Source organism: Macaca nemestrina, chromosome 1 (assembly GCF_043159975.1).
Source record: "Macaca nemestrina isolate mMacNem1 chromosome 1, mMacNem.hap1, whole genome shotgun sequence".
Lineage (NCBI taxonomy): Eukaryota > Metazoa > Chordata > Mammalia > Primates > Cercopithecidae > Macaca > Macaca nemestrina.
Genome location: NC_092125.1, coordinates 202,619,643 through 202,633,808, shown reverse-complemented (window position 1 = coordinate 202,633,808; position 14,166 = coordinate 202,619,643). Strand labels below are relative to the sequence as shown.

At 41.8% G+C, this 14,166-nt stretch overlaps 1 protein-coding gene across 6 annotated transcripts in view; it reads left to right on the top strand.

The window, feature by feature from the left end:
• LOC105494607 (zinc finger CCHC-type containing 17) overlaps positions 1-14,166 on the top strand; it is a 162,390-nt gene that overhangs the window by 37,222 nt on the left and 111,002 nt on the right. For all 6 annotated transcript variants that reach the window (XM_071097116.1, XM_011763163.2, XM_011763166.2 and 3 more), the window contains 4 exons: positions 375-475; positions 2,156-2,247; positions 9,838-9,938; positions 12,058-12,203. In XM_071097116.1, the coding sequence (XP_070953217.1) occupies positions 375-475; positions 2,156-2,247; positions 9,838-9,938; positions 12,058-12,203 (440 nt within the window). The remainder of the gene's footprint in view (positions 1-374; positions 476-2,155; positions 2,248-9,837; positions 9,939-12,057; positions 12,204-14,166) is intronic.

Here is a 14,166-nt window from a genome sequence, read left to right as displayed (position 1 = left end):
GAGCTACAGGCATGTGCCACCATACCCAGCCAGGTTTTTTTTTTTTTTTTTTTTTTTTTTGTATTTTTTGTAGAGACTGGGTTTTGCCGTGTTGCCCAGGCTGGTCTTGAACTCCTGAGCTCAGCCTCCCACAGTGCTGTGATTACAGGCATGAGCCACTGTGCCCAGCCACTTTGAGCATTATCTTAATAATGTTTGTTGGTTGATTGGGTTTTATAAAAAGCAGTCTCAATGTGCAGTTTTAAGTTTCACACTTTTCAGTGAAAAATTTCATTTTCTACTTGCATTCCCCAACTCTTACCTTCTTACCCAGTTTAGAGTATAAATACCAGATGTGCCCTCTGCTTTATGTTATTTCTTCTTCTTGTGCCCAGGTCTGGTCCATCGAACTCATATGTCATCCTGTCGGGTGGATAAGCCCTCTGAGATAGTAGATGTTGGAGATAAAGTGTGGGTGAAGCTTATTGGCCGAGAGGTAAAGTTCTGTGCGGCTCCCATGTGGTTAGAAAGGTTTAGGAAGAGCTGGGATTTTTGTATTTTATGATAATGAGTGTGTAAATTTTGTTAATTGTGGCTGATAATCTTATTTTTAAATCCTGCCACTAGAATCTATTTGGAATTCAAACCTTCTGGCAGACTGTCCTGCAAACTCAGAAGGAATGATATGAGCTATAAAAGTGTGGTGCAATAAGTGCATATTTGTAAAACTGCCCTCCCTGAAGTTTACCCAGAGGGTGGGCAGGAGGAGGAAAAAAAGAACCAAAAAGAGAGAAGGAAATTTGATCTATGGGACAAGTGTTTATAACAAACTTCAAAGAATACCTGCCAGATACACTTCAATTTGGGACAAAACAAAAAGAACGCAGATAGTTTACAGTCATTTTCCCTAATATCTGGCACCATTCAATGTGCAGAAAGTGAAAAAAATCTGAAGGACCCTGTTACTCACTTGAGGGTATGAGGGCTGTGGGTGTGGGCAGACCACAGGAGAAGTAAGAGTATACACTGAGTCCTGTTCTTCTACCAGAGCAAGGCATGGGAGATAGGCATGAAAGAGCTATTATTCAATAATAATTAAGTGCTTAATATGTGCTAGGTTTGGGAGATATAAGAGCGAACCAGACATAAATGATCCCAGCTATTATGGAGCTTATATAGAATATAAGTAGAAGACACAATTTTTCTTTTTTGAGACAGGGTCTCTCTTTGTCACCCAGGCTGGAGTAGAGTGGCGCCATCACGGCTCACTGCAACCTCAGCCTCCTGGGCTCAACTGATCCTCCCACCTCAGCCTCCTGAGTATCTGGGACTACAGGCACACACCACTAAACCTGGCTTTTTTTTTTTTTTTAATTTTTTTTTCAAGACGGGATCTCACTGTGTTACTACCCAGGCTGGTTCAAACTCCTGGGCTCAAGTGATCCTCCTGCCTTTGCCTCCCAAAGTGCTGGAATTGCAGGCATGAATTTCCATGCCTGGCCGAGACAAATATACATAAAATAATTGTAAGTTATATTAAGTGCTATATGGGGTTCAAACACTATTGCAGGAAGATTTCTAGTTGTCAGGAAAGGACTCTTTGAGGAGATAGTATATGAGCTGAGACCTTAAAGAAAAGGAACTAGTCATGGAAGACTTGGGATAGGAACATTTCAGGCAGAGAGAATAACTGATGCAAAGACCCTGAAGTGAAGAAATGCTTCATTTGCTGTGGGAAGCAAAAGAAGACCAATGTGACAAATGTCTTCATGCTTAAAGAAGCTCTAGACCAAGTCCAGAAGAAGATCTAGTCTCCTGAAATGTTCAAAAACCTATTCTGGACTTAGGGATCTCTGAACAAATCACTATGCTGAACTTACCTGGAGGAAAAGCTTTTATTTTCTGCCTGGTTACTTCCACAGGCCTTGGATTTTTTGAGCTACCATTTTTGTCTTTCCCCAGAGGGAGAGGAATGAGATTAAGACGGTTTCCTAAAATTCTTCTGCCATAGGGTCTACCTGTTATGCTTATTTGTATCCGCAGTGTTCCTCGCACAGTACCTGGTCCATTAAAGAAACTCAATATTATGATGATGAAAACATTGACTCTTAATTTTAGACTGGCCATCTAAATGATGTATCTGAAGTTTTTGGTGACTTTTTTCCATCTCTTTCAGATGAAAAATGATAGGATAAAAGTATCCCTCTCCATGAAAGTTGTCAACCAAGGGACTGGGAAAGACCTTGATCCCAACAATGTTATCATTGAGTAAGTAAAAGGTTTGGAAAGGTGAAAATTCTTCTGCCTCCCAAAGCGTAAAATGCTTTAGTAAATCAGACTGAACTGGTAACTCTACCATTTATGGACTTTGTGATATTGATGAGTTACATAACCTTTGCAATCTTTGGGTTTTAGAAATGTAAAATGAAGTTAGACCAGGCATGGTGGCTCACGCCTGTAATCCCAACACTTTGGGAAGCTGAGGCAGGCAGATCACCTGAGAGGTCAGGAGTTTGAGACCAGCCTGGCCAACATGGCAAAACCCCGTCTCTACTAAAAATACAAAATTAGAAATTTGCTGGGTGTGGTAGTGCGCACCTCTAGTCCCAGCTACTCGGGAGACTGAGGCATGCATGAGAATCTCTTGAACCCAGGAGGCAGAGGTTGCAGTGAGCTGAGATCGTGCCACTGCACTCCAGCCTGAGTGACAGAGTAAGACTCAGTCTCAAAAAATAAAATAAAGTAATAAAATAAAAATAAAATAGTTAACACCTTGCTGCATAGCGTTCTAAGATGAAATGCTAACATACCAAACTCCTGGCATTGGAGTGCTCCATTAATGGTTTTGTTTCCTTTCCCTTAATCTCTTTCTGTTTCTGCCGTTTAACAAGTTAGCTAATAAGCATTCATGAAGAACTATTCTTTACCTGTCTCCCAGTGATTTCTGCATTGGGGTTACGTGGGTCTCTTCCATATAGAGACCATGTGTAAGGGTAGAGTAATCCAGGAGCAACTCCAGCAGGGTTTAGACTCCCATATCTTGGGATACACTGTGCTCTGAAAACAACATCTTACTTTCATTGGCTCTTCTTACCTTTCATTTAGGAATGGGAAATTATCTATGTAGGATAACATCTGGCAATACAAGGAATTTTCTGTCTCTCTCAAGTCTTTCTTGAATTTATTTTCTTTTCTTTTTTTTTTTTTTTTTTTTGAGACGGGGTCGCCCAGGTTGGAGTGCAGTGCCGTGATCACAGCTCACTGCAGCCTTGACCTCCCGAGCCTAAGCTATCCTCCCACCTCAGCCTACCGAGTAGCTGGGACTACAGGCATGTGCCACCACACCTAATTTTTATTTTGTAGAGACAGGGTCTCCCTATGTTGCCCAGGTTGTTCTTGGACACCTAGATTCAAGCGATCCTCCCACTTTGGTCTCCAAAGTGCTGGGATTACAAGTGTGAGCCACAATGCCCAGGCTTCTTTCTTAAATTTCTCGTTGGAGGTTCTTGGATCCCTAAAGTCCCTTAAAGGGGGATCTTGGAGGGTTTTTTTTTTTTTTTTTTTGAGACGAGTTTTACTCTTATTGCCTAGGTTGGAGTGCAATGGCACAATCTCGGCTCACCGTAACCTCCGCCTCCCAGATTCAAGTGATTCTCCTACCTCAGCTTCCATAGTAGCTGGGATTACAGGCGTGTGCAACCACGCCTGGCTAATTTTGTATTTTTAGTAGAGACCGGGTTTCTCCACATTGGTCAGACTGATCTTGAACTCCTCACCTTAGGTGATCTGCCTGTCTCAGCCTCCCAAAGTGCTGGGATTACAGGCGGGAGCCACCACCACCTTTGGAGGGTTTATTAACTGTTTTTAGTGTCTTAGAAAGCTATCCAAAATTGTGTGTGTATCCTCAGGTTAACCATGCTGTTATTTTGTTGCTTTTGATGATAAAATATCACACTGTTTGTCTTATGTTAATTAGGTACTCTCAATGGCAATTATGTCATTGATGAATTTAAAAGACAAGAAAAATGATAGAATGTTATTTGAGTGGGATCTTATTGGTGAAAAGTTTGGAAAGTCTTATGTTTACAGTTCTGAGCAAAATCACTTTGAATTTGAAGGAATCTTATCTGGAAGTAAGGGAAATGATATTGAATACATATGGCAGTGCCAGGCATTTTATGTACATTCTTGTGTACATAACAACCTGCAAAGTGGACATTATCTCCATTTTACCTTGTATTCCTACTTTATAGCTTGGTGCCTGGTGATAAGTAACTTACCTGTGGATGCATAGCAAATTATCAGGGACTCTCTGACCTTAAAGCTAATGCCCTTTTCACCACATAATGCTTCTCACTCTTGCGTGTGACTTACAGAACTTTTCATATTTCTGTAGGTTGCTAAATACTAACATGTTTGTAAGGCTGATTACTGACACAACACTGTCAGTAATAGTAGAAATCTTTTATAACTCAGAGTGCAGAAGTGTTTAAATCTGGCTGTGGTTCAAGTTAGTGTTTGGAAAAGAAAAAAGAAAAAATTCTGATGATTGCATTGTAATAAATTGCTTCTGCTTGAAAGAATCCGATGCTATACGGACTCATTAAAAAGTAGTGAAATTTCCCAAAGCCACCCTTACAATGATAAAATATAGAACATGTAAGATAAAAGAGCTAACCCTGTTTCTCAGAAAAAGGGTAGGGAAGGGAAAGGGCTCCCTAGTTTTGGGCTGTCTCTGTGTAAAACTATTTTTAGTGACAATCAAGTGGCTGAAACAGTAACTTTTGTTGTAAATTATGTCTATAGCTGCATCCAGGAAAGAAGCATGACATAATGGAATGATTAGAGGATTTAGAGCTAGACTTGAATCAGAAAGAGTACTAGTTCTGCTCCAAACTAGTATATGACTTGGAGCAGATTAGTCTCTCTGAATCTTAGCTTCTTTACTATAAAAAGGAGATAGTAACATATATCTCAGGAATGCTTGAGTGATTTAAGTAAAATCTTATTTGTAAGGAGCCAGCTTCATGTCTAGTCTATGGTAGACATTTATGTAGCTACTTGTAGTTATTTTAAATGCCGCTTTGTTTTTTCCTCTAATATCTGAGATTATAGAACCTTTTCTTTTTTCCTCATACTATGGTGTGCAGAACTACACCTTTGCTTTTGAAAGAATGTGTAAGACCCGCAAAAACAGAGACCATGACTTGTCTGCCGTCATGCCTGATGTATAGCATTCATAGTATTCATTTAGTTTTTTTGAGATGGAGCTTGCCCTGTCACCCAGGCTGGAGCATAGTGGTACAGTCTTGGCTCACTGGAACCTCTGCCTCCTGGGTTCAAGCAATTCTCATGCCTCAGCCTCCAGAGTAGCTGGGATTACAGGCGTCGACCACCATGCCTGGCTAATTTTTGTATTTTTAGTAGAGACGGGGTTTCACCATGTTGACCAGGCAGATGTCAAACTCCTGACCTCAAGTGATCCCCCGCCTCGGCCTCCCAAAGTTCCGGGATTACAGGCATGAGCCACTGCTGCCTGGCCCTAGTTAGTACCTTCATTTACTCATTTATTCAACAAATATAAGGCAACATGTAATAAATACTAAAAGAGTAGTTTAAAGCAGTGGTCCCCAAACTTTTTGTCACCAAGGACTAGTTTTGTAGAAGACAATTTTTCCATGGATTGGGGGCTGGAATGGTTTTGGGATGAAACTGTTCCACCTTAGATCATCAGGCATTAAATTCTCATAGGGAGTTCACAACCTGGATCCCTCACATGTGCAGGTCACAATAGGGTTTGCAATCCTATGAGAATCTAATGCTGCCACTGAGCTGATAGGAGGCGGAGCTCGGGTAGTAATGCTCCTTCACCTGCTGCTCATCTCCTGCTGTGCAGCTTGGTTCCTAACAGGCTGTGGACCAATAGCAGTCTGTGGCCTGGGGATTAGGGACTCTGTGTTTAAAGAAAGGGTTCTAGGAATTCACTTGAAGAGGAATAGTTTACTTCAGGCCTTCATGGTCAGAGAGTAGGTGGTATTTGAGCTAGGTTTTGAAAAACAGATAAGATCTTGTCAGACAGCAGGGGAAGGAATGGTATTTCAGGCGAAAGAAATGGTTTGAGGAAAGGAATGAGGCAGGAAAGCACATAGTACATTTGGGAACGTTGTTTAAGGAAAGAAGAGGATATGGTCAAGTACTAGAATGGAAGACTTGAAAGATAAGTTAGGGTCACATTGTGGAGAGCCATGAATATCAGTTAAAGAATATGAATTTTTATTTATTTATTTTTTGAGATGGACTCTCGCTCTGTCACCCAGGCTGGAGTGCAGTGGCATGATCTCTGCTCACTGCAACCTCCACCTCCCAGGTTCAAGCAATTCTCCTGCCTCAGCCTCCTGAGTAGCTGGGATTACAGGCACCCACCACTGCGCCCAGCTAATTTTTGTATTTTTAGTAGAGATGGGGTTTCACCATGTTGGCCAGGCTGGTCTTGAACTCCTGGCCTTAAGTGATCCTCCTGCCTTGGCCTCCCAAAGTGCTAGGATTACAGGCATGAGCCAAAGCACCCAGCCCATGAATTTTTTTTAAAAAGCCTTTGAACAGAGAGGCTTGTGGTCAGATTAACCTCCCCAGGAATCCCATTGTCTGGCCTTGCCCTATTATGCTCAGTATTCTCATCCTGTCTTCAGCCACACACAGTTTGTTAGCCACCTTTCATTTTTCATAAAAATCTAACTCTTATAGTCATCCCCTCAGGTCCCAAAGTGTTAATGAAATAATAAGTGACTCTGTAAATGGAAAGGGGCTAAAAGCAGTTTCCAATTAGGCATAGCCCGCAAAGTATAGTCTTTTTCTTTTTTATTACGATCAAGATCAGAATTGAGAGTAGTATAGAATTTTTATTTTTATTTTTCAGAGAGGGTCTTTCTTTCTCAGGATGGAGTATAGTGATCATAGCTCACTGCAACCTCAAATTCCTGGGCTCAAGTGATCCTCCTCCCTCAGCCTCCCAAGTAGCTAAGATTATATGTCCGTGCCACCATGCCCCACTGATTTTTTTATTTTTTTTATTTTTTTATTTTTTGAGACAGAGTTTCACTCTTGTTGCCCAGGCTGGAGGTGGTGGCACGATCTCAGCTCACTGCAACCTCCAGCTCCCGGGTTCAAGCAATTCTCCTGCCTCAGCCTCCCGAGTAGCTGGGATTACAGGCATGTACCACCATGCCCGGCTAATTTTTGTATTTTTAGTAGAGATAGGGTTTCTCCATGTTGGTCAGGTTGGTCTTGAACTCCTGACTTCAGGTGATCTGCCTGTCTCGGCCTCCCAAAGTGCTGGGATTACAGACGTGAGCCACCACGCCTGGCCTAATTTTTAAATTTTTTGTAGAGATGACATCTTGCTGTGTTGCCCAGGCTGATCTTGAACTCCTGGTCTCAAGTGATACTCCCACCTTGGCCTTACAAATTGCTGAGAGATTATAGGTGTGAGCCACAACTCCTGACCCATAGGGTAGTCTTTAGAAAAAGCACATATGATTTGACTATGTTAAAATTATTCATTTGTATATCTCCCTCCATTGCCAGAGTGTTAGTTCATTCCAGACAAGAATCATGTTTTGTTCTTTTTGGTGTACATACTTACTACTATCACTAGTATTAGCACTGGCACTATCCACTTACTAGCTGTACTGAAAAAATGAGATTAATCTCAAAATCTGTGCTGGGATGGATTGGAGGAAGAAAACTGGAGGCAGGGAGTTATTACTCTAGATGGAACATGATGGGAGCCTAACTAAACTAGAATGATGGCAATGAGGACAAAAAGAGAGACGTGGGTGAGTGGCACATTTGTTGAATTGAGTGTTAAGTGGGAAGTATGATTTGGTTTGTAGTCTGTTAGAAGGCACAGAGTATTGGAATTGATTGTGATGGGGGTTGCTTAAGCTGCAACTCACAGCCACTTGAAACTCATCTCTACACATAAAGATATGTGAAAGTGAAAACCACATTTGTGAGTTGCTTGAGTTATGTTCTCAAGTTTCTGCCTTGGTTTTTGTTACTCAAGCTTCATAATGGTTTTTTTTGTTGTTGTTTGTTTGCTTGTTTTTGGAGACAGGGTCTCTTGCTCTGTCACCCAGGCTGGAGTACAGTGGTGCAATCCGCTCACTGCAACTTCAATCTGCAGGCTCAAGTGATCCTCCTGCCTCACCCTCTTGGGTTGCTGGGGCTACAAACACAAGCCACCATGCCTGGCTAATTTTTTTTTTTTTTTTTTTTTTTAAGTGAAAGGAATCTGTACTGTTAGAAATTAGAATAGTGATTACCCTTGGGGGAGGCAGGTGACTAGAAAGGAGCATAAGATGGGCTTCTGAGATGCTGGCAATGTTCTGGTTTTTTTGGTTTTTTTTTTTGACTCTGTCTCACTCTGTTGCCCAGGCTGGAGTGCAGTGGTGCAATCTCGGCTCATTACTAGCTCTGCTTCCTGGGTTCACGCCATTCTCCTGCCTCAGCTTCCCAAGTAGCTGGACTAAAGGCACCGGCCACCTCACCTGGCTAATTTTTTGTCTTTTTAGTAGAGACGGGGTTTCACCGTGTTAGCCAGTAGGGTCTCAATCTCCTGACCTCGTGATCCACCCACCTCGGCCTCGCAAAGTGCTGGGATTACAGGCGTGAGCCTCCGTGCCTGGCTTTAATGTTCTGTTTTTTTATCTGAGTACTGGGTACTTTGGTATGTTCAAATTGTGAAAAATCAAGTGAGCTGTATATTTATGATAAACATTTTTCTATATATATATATATATTAGTTTGTTCTCACACTGCTATAAAGAACTACCTGAGACTGGGTAATTTATAAAGAAAAGAGGTTTAATTGACTTATAGTTCCACTGGCTGTATAGGAGGCATGGCTGGGGAGGCCTCAGGAAACTTACAATCATGGCAGAAGGGTGAAGGGGAAGCAAGTATATCTTCATATGGCAGCAGGAGAGAAAGAGAGAGCAAGGGGGAAAGTGCTACACACTTTTAAACCATCAGATCTCGTGAGAACTCCCTCACTATCACGTGGGGGAAATCCGACCCCATTATCCAATCACCTCCCACAAGGTCCCTCCCCCAACACTGGGAATTACAATTTAACATGAGATTTTTGTGTGTGGGGGAACACAGAGCCAAACCATATCAACATGTATATTATGTTTTGGTGAGAAGTTTAAATAATTTTTAAAAGGCTATGAGAAAGGCAACAAAGAGATTAATTCTGTCTGGGGGTCTCAGAGGAAAAGACTTGATAGAAGGAGAGCTAGTAACAACTGAGCTGTGAAATGTCTAGGTATAGTGAAGTGGTGAGGTGGGAGTCAAGTGGGGAAACAGCGTTTCAGAGAGAGAGAGAACTGCTTGAGCAAAAGCACTGAACCATATGGAGAAGAGAAAATAGACTTCTTTGGCCAGAGCATATTGTGTAAGTAAAGATAAGGTTGGAAAAGTAGTTTAGAGACAGACTCTGAAAGGCCTTGAATGCCAGGGTAAAGAATTTGGAGCTGATTTTCTAGAAAGCCTTTGAAGGTCTTTTAAAGCTATGAGTGACCTGGTAAAGGTTGTAGGGTGTTTAGCATAGTGAGTAATTATATATTTTCACCCTCTGTGCATTAGTGAGATGAGGGTTAGTCTCATTTATAATTGTTAATTTAGGGCTATTTCACATAACTGCATTTACTGCCTGTCTTGTTCTGCCGAAAACTTTCTTTCTTTCTTTCTCCACTTTCCCTGCCAAAAACAAAAAACCAACATACAACCTTACCTTGTAGTGTCTCTGGCCATATCTCTTAAGGGGGCCAGCAGTCAGTATCTTTTTCATTTTAGGCAAGAAGAGAGGCGGAGGCGATCCTTCCAGGATTACACTGGGCAGAAGATCACCCTTGAGGCTGTCTTGAACACTACCTGCAAGAAGTGTGGCTGTAAAGGTAGGGTGAAGCCTCTGCCTTTTCCACGTTTCTCTCCTTGTGGATGGACCCTTTTCTGGAAGAAGGAGGCAGCTCAGTGTGAGTTTAGTTCACCCCGTTTTTTAGCCAAGTGATGGCCTTTGCTGTTATTTCCATCAGACTCACATCAGAGTTCATGGGGTGATGCATTTCCTGTTTTCTTTTCTGAGTGCTGGCCCTATCAGATACTATACCACTACCACTACTCCTCCCATCCCACCCACAGCTTATGCCTTGTCTGGGCAAGACCCCCATGAACTATGCCAGGAGGGGTAAGAGTGTTGGATTATGATTAACATTCTAATTTTATCTCCAAGGATGATGATTCTGCAAAAATTAAGCAACTTGGAAATATATAACTTAAAGAACCACATCAGACTTTTACCTTTTTATCTCTTTAATGTCAGAGTTCTGAATACAATACCCTTTTACAGAATATTGAATAGGGAATACAGGATACTCACTTCTTTTTAGCTCTGTTTCCTCAGGTTTCCTCTACTCTTACTCAAATATTAAAAGGTCTTTTGGCCTGATTTCCCTAGTTGGAGCTATAATGAGAGAGATTGCCAGCTTCTCATTTTCAGGGTGACCTCAGTTGTCATCCTTTCTCCCTAGACTTCCATGTATCCTGCTGTGTTGATTTTTCTACAATAACTGGTAGCAGATTTGTGCCCTGGTTGAAGTTGTGGGGTTTTAAACCCCTGCTTATCATTAGCGTAGAGGGGAGAAGGAAAAAATAAAATTGAGAGAAAGAATACCTCCTCAGGAAAACTGTGGGAACATTCCAGGTATTTGGAAAACTCTGCTATATTTCCCTTCCAGGTGCCACCCAGCTGCTGGACCCAGAGGTACAGAGTACTTTACACATAGCTTTTCTTTTCTTTCTTTTCGTTTTTTTTTTTTTTTTTTTTAAAGATAGGGTGACCCAGCCTGAAGTGTAGTGGTATGATCATGGCTCACTGCATCTTTGACCTCCTGGGCTCAAGCAGTCCTATCTCAGCCTCCTGAGTAGCTGGGACCACAGGTGTATACCACCATGTCCAGCTAATTTTTTAAAAATTTTTTGTAGAGACAGGGTTTCCCTGTGTTGCCCAGGCTTGTCTCCCTGGGTTCCAATGGTCCTCCTGTCTCAGCCTGCCAAAGTACTGAGATTACAGGCATAAGCCACTGTGCCCAGCCCACGCATAGCTTTTTGATTATCTCATACAATTCCTCTGTGCCCCTAAGACAGGATCTACCACAAACTCAGACACAACTAGCTGTGTAGAGCATAGTGTCTGTTAAAGGGCCCCTCAATACCACTATAGGCTCAGGGAAGGTGAGGGTCCTTTAACCTTAACCATATCCAACAGGCATTACATAAAGAAGAGAAGAATAATGAGAGGTGGAATTTGTCCCAGTTACTAAAGGTCAGGTCAAAGGTAGTTGGTTTTGGTGCAACAGAAAGCACAGGGCAGGGAGGCATGAGACCCAAGGTAAGTTTGAACTCTGCTTCTGTCTATGTGACCTTGAGCTACTTCTCAACTCTGGGCTTTCATCTTCCACAAATGTAGGATGGATTTGATGATCTCTAAGGTGCTTGCCAGACCTGACAGTCTGTAAATGTTCAGTGCCCCTAGGTGACTGTGCCTATTTCTCTGTGTGTTAGCTTAGATGTGAGTGCCCACTTGCTGCCAGCTACCTACAAGCTATCTTCCTTTAGGGCTTGGCCTGCCACTCAGCTCCCTCTGCTAAGCATCCTGCTCTCTGGAGCAGTCTTTGATTGTCAGGAATATGTTCCAAAATAGATCTTAGGAAATTAATAAGCCCCATTGCCAATGGAGGGCAGTACAAACCTGCATCCTCATATCCCCTGCCATTTTGAGAACAGTACCAGTGTTCCCCACAGCCCTAAGAACAGCTGCTAGTGTGACTGTGGTTGAGTGAGCAGTGCCATGTTGAGGTAGTGGAAAGTCTACTCTGAATCAAACAGCTGCTTTGAATGAACCCAACAATATTTCCTGAGCCAGCTAGCCCATTTCAGGAGCCTTGGGGGAAGATTCACTTGCTGAGAGGAGAGACTACTTACTTCTTCTATACCTTTTCTACTTCTCTGCTACAGGCCACTTTGCAAAAGATTGTTTCATGCAACCAGGTGGGACCAAATACTCTCTGATACCTGATGAGGAAGAGGAAAAGGAAGAGGCAAAGTCAGCAGAATTTGAGAAGCCTGTCCCCACAAGGAATCCTTCTAGAAAAAGGAAGAAGGTGAATTCTACTTTGCTTTTATTTTATCTTGTCTTTTTCAGGTTTTAAGAGGAAAATCTGAAAAGCCTCATGCAGCAGTACACACCTGTAGTCCCAGCTACTTGGGAGGATAAGGTGGGAGGATTGCTGGAGGCCAGAAGTTTAAGGCTGCAGTGAGCTATGATTATGCCTGTGAATAGCCACTGCGTTCCACTCTGAGCAGCATAGTGAGACCTAATCTCTAAGAATAATTTTTTTTTATTAAAAAAAAATGAAAAATGAAAATGTGCTTTTTGCAGAAATTTTAGAAATACTGAAAAACATGATGAAGCAAACCAAGATCTTCTTTAATCTTTCCACCCAAAGAAACTCTTATAGCATTTTGTGGTATATTCTAATCTTTTTTCTTTTTTTGAGACAGGGTATCTTGCAGTGGCATGATCTTGGCTCACTGTAACCTCTGCCTCCCAGGTTCAAGTGATTCTCATGCCTCAGCCACCTGAGTAGCTGGACTACAGGCATGCGCCACCATGCCCGGCTAATTTTTGTATTTTTAGTAGAGATGAGAGTTTTGCCTTGTGGGCCAGGCTGATCTCAAACTTCTGGCCTCAAGTGACCCACCCGCCTTGGCCTCTGAAAGTGCTGGGATTACAGGCATGAGCCACGACACCCATCCACTTTTTTCTAGGTAATAATAAATGGAGATATATATAGCTACACATACATGTAAATACAAAATTGTGGTCATACTAGGTATAGTTTATACCTTTTTTTCATTTCACTTATCAAAAGAATTTCCTAGTATCCTTAAGTATTCAAAAACTTGATTTAAGAGCAACATAATATTCTACCCTATGGCTGTGTGATGATATTTTAAATTATTTTCCTATTACTGGATATTTTTTATTACTTCCAACCTAAAGTTTTGGCCACATCTCTTATTGTTTTCTTGGATAAATTCCTAAGTAAGATTACTGAGTTAGGGCTTTAAGGCTCTTGATACATTTTATCAGATTGCCTTCCCAGAAGATACTTATCTGTCCCCAGCAGTATATCAGAGCACCTGTCTCACTGAATTCCATCTCCTATATCTACTACTTTTGGCAGAGCAATTCATAAAACAGATACCATTGTGTCCAGAAAGAAAGAGTGCATTTGTAACATGCTACACAGGAAATAAAAACTATTCTGTAGGTTGATCAGGAAATATTTCTTCTATCACGCAGGATTTTTCTAACTATGGCCAGTATATTAACTTGTTTCGTTTTTAAATCTTTGGCAAACTTTTGTTGAGGGGTCATTTTGTACCAGGCATTGTAACTCTAGGAATACAAAAACTGTGATGAGGTTCTTGCCCTCAGTGGTTATTATCTATAGATTAAGTATTATCTTAATTTTCTGGGTGAGGAAAAGGTCTCATTATACCATTACAAGAATTAGCCAAGTGCATGAATAATAATTTCCCAATTTATATATTCTCTTTCTGGGTGACCCTCTCCTTACTGAGACTTTAGCTGCATTACTGACTTCCACATCCTTAACTAGGATGCCATGGGTACCTCAAACTTTGGCTGGAGTCAGTCAAATCCAGACTTGAGGCTCTTCTGTGCTATTTACTAGCTATTAATTTGGGCCTTTATTTTTGATTTTTTTTTCTTTTTTGAGATGAAGTGTCACTCTGTCTCCCAGGTTGGAGTGCAGTGGTGTGATCTCAGCTCACTGCAGCTTCCGCCTCCCAGGTTCCAGCAATTCTCCTGCCTCAGCCTCCTGAGTAGCTGGAACTACAGGCGCAAGCCACCATGCCTGGCTAATTTTTGTATTTTTTTTAGTAGAGACAGGGTTTCACCATGTTGGCCAGGCTGGTCTCAAAATCCTGACCTCAAGTGATCCGCCTGCCTTGACTTCCCAAAGTGTGGGATTACAGGTGTGAGCCACCGTGCCCAGCAAACCCGTTTTTTCATTTTCAATTCTTGCAGAGGGATGC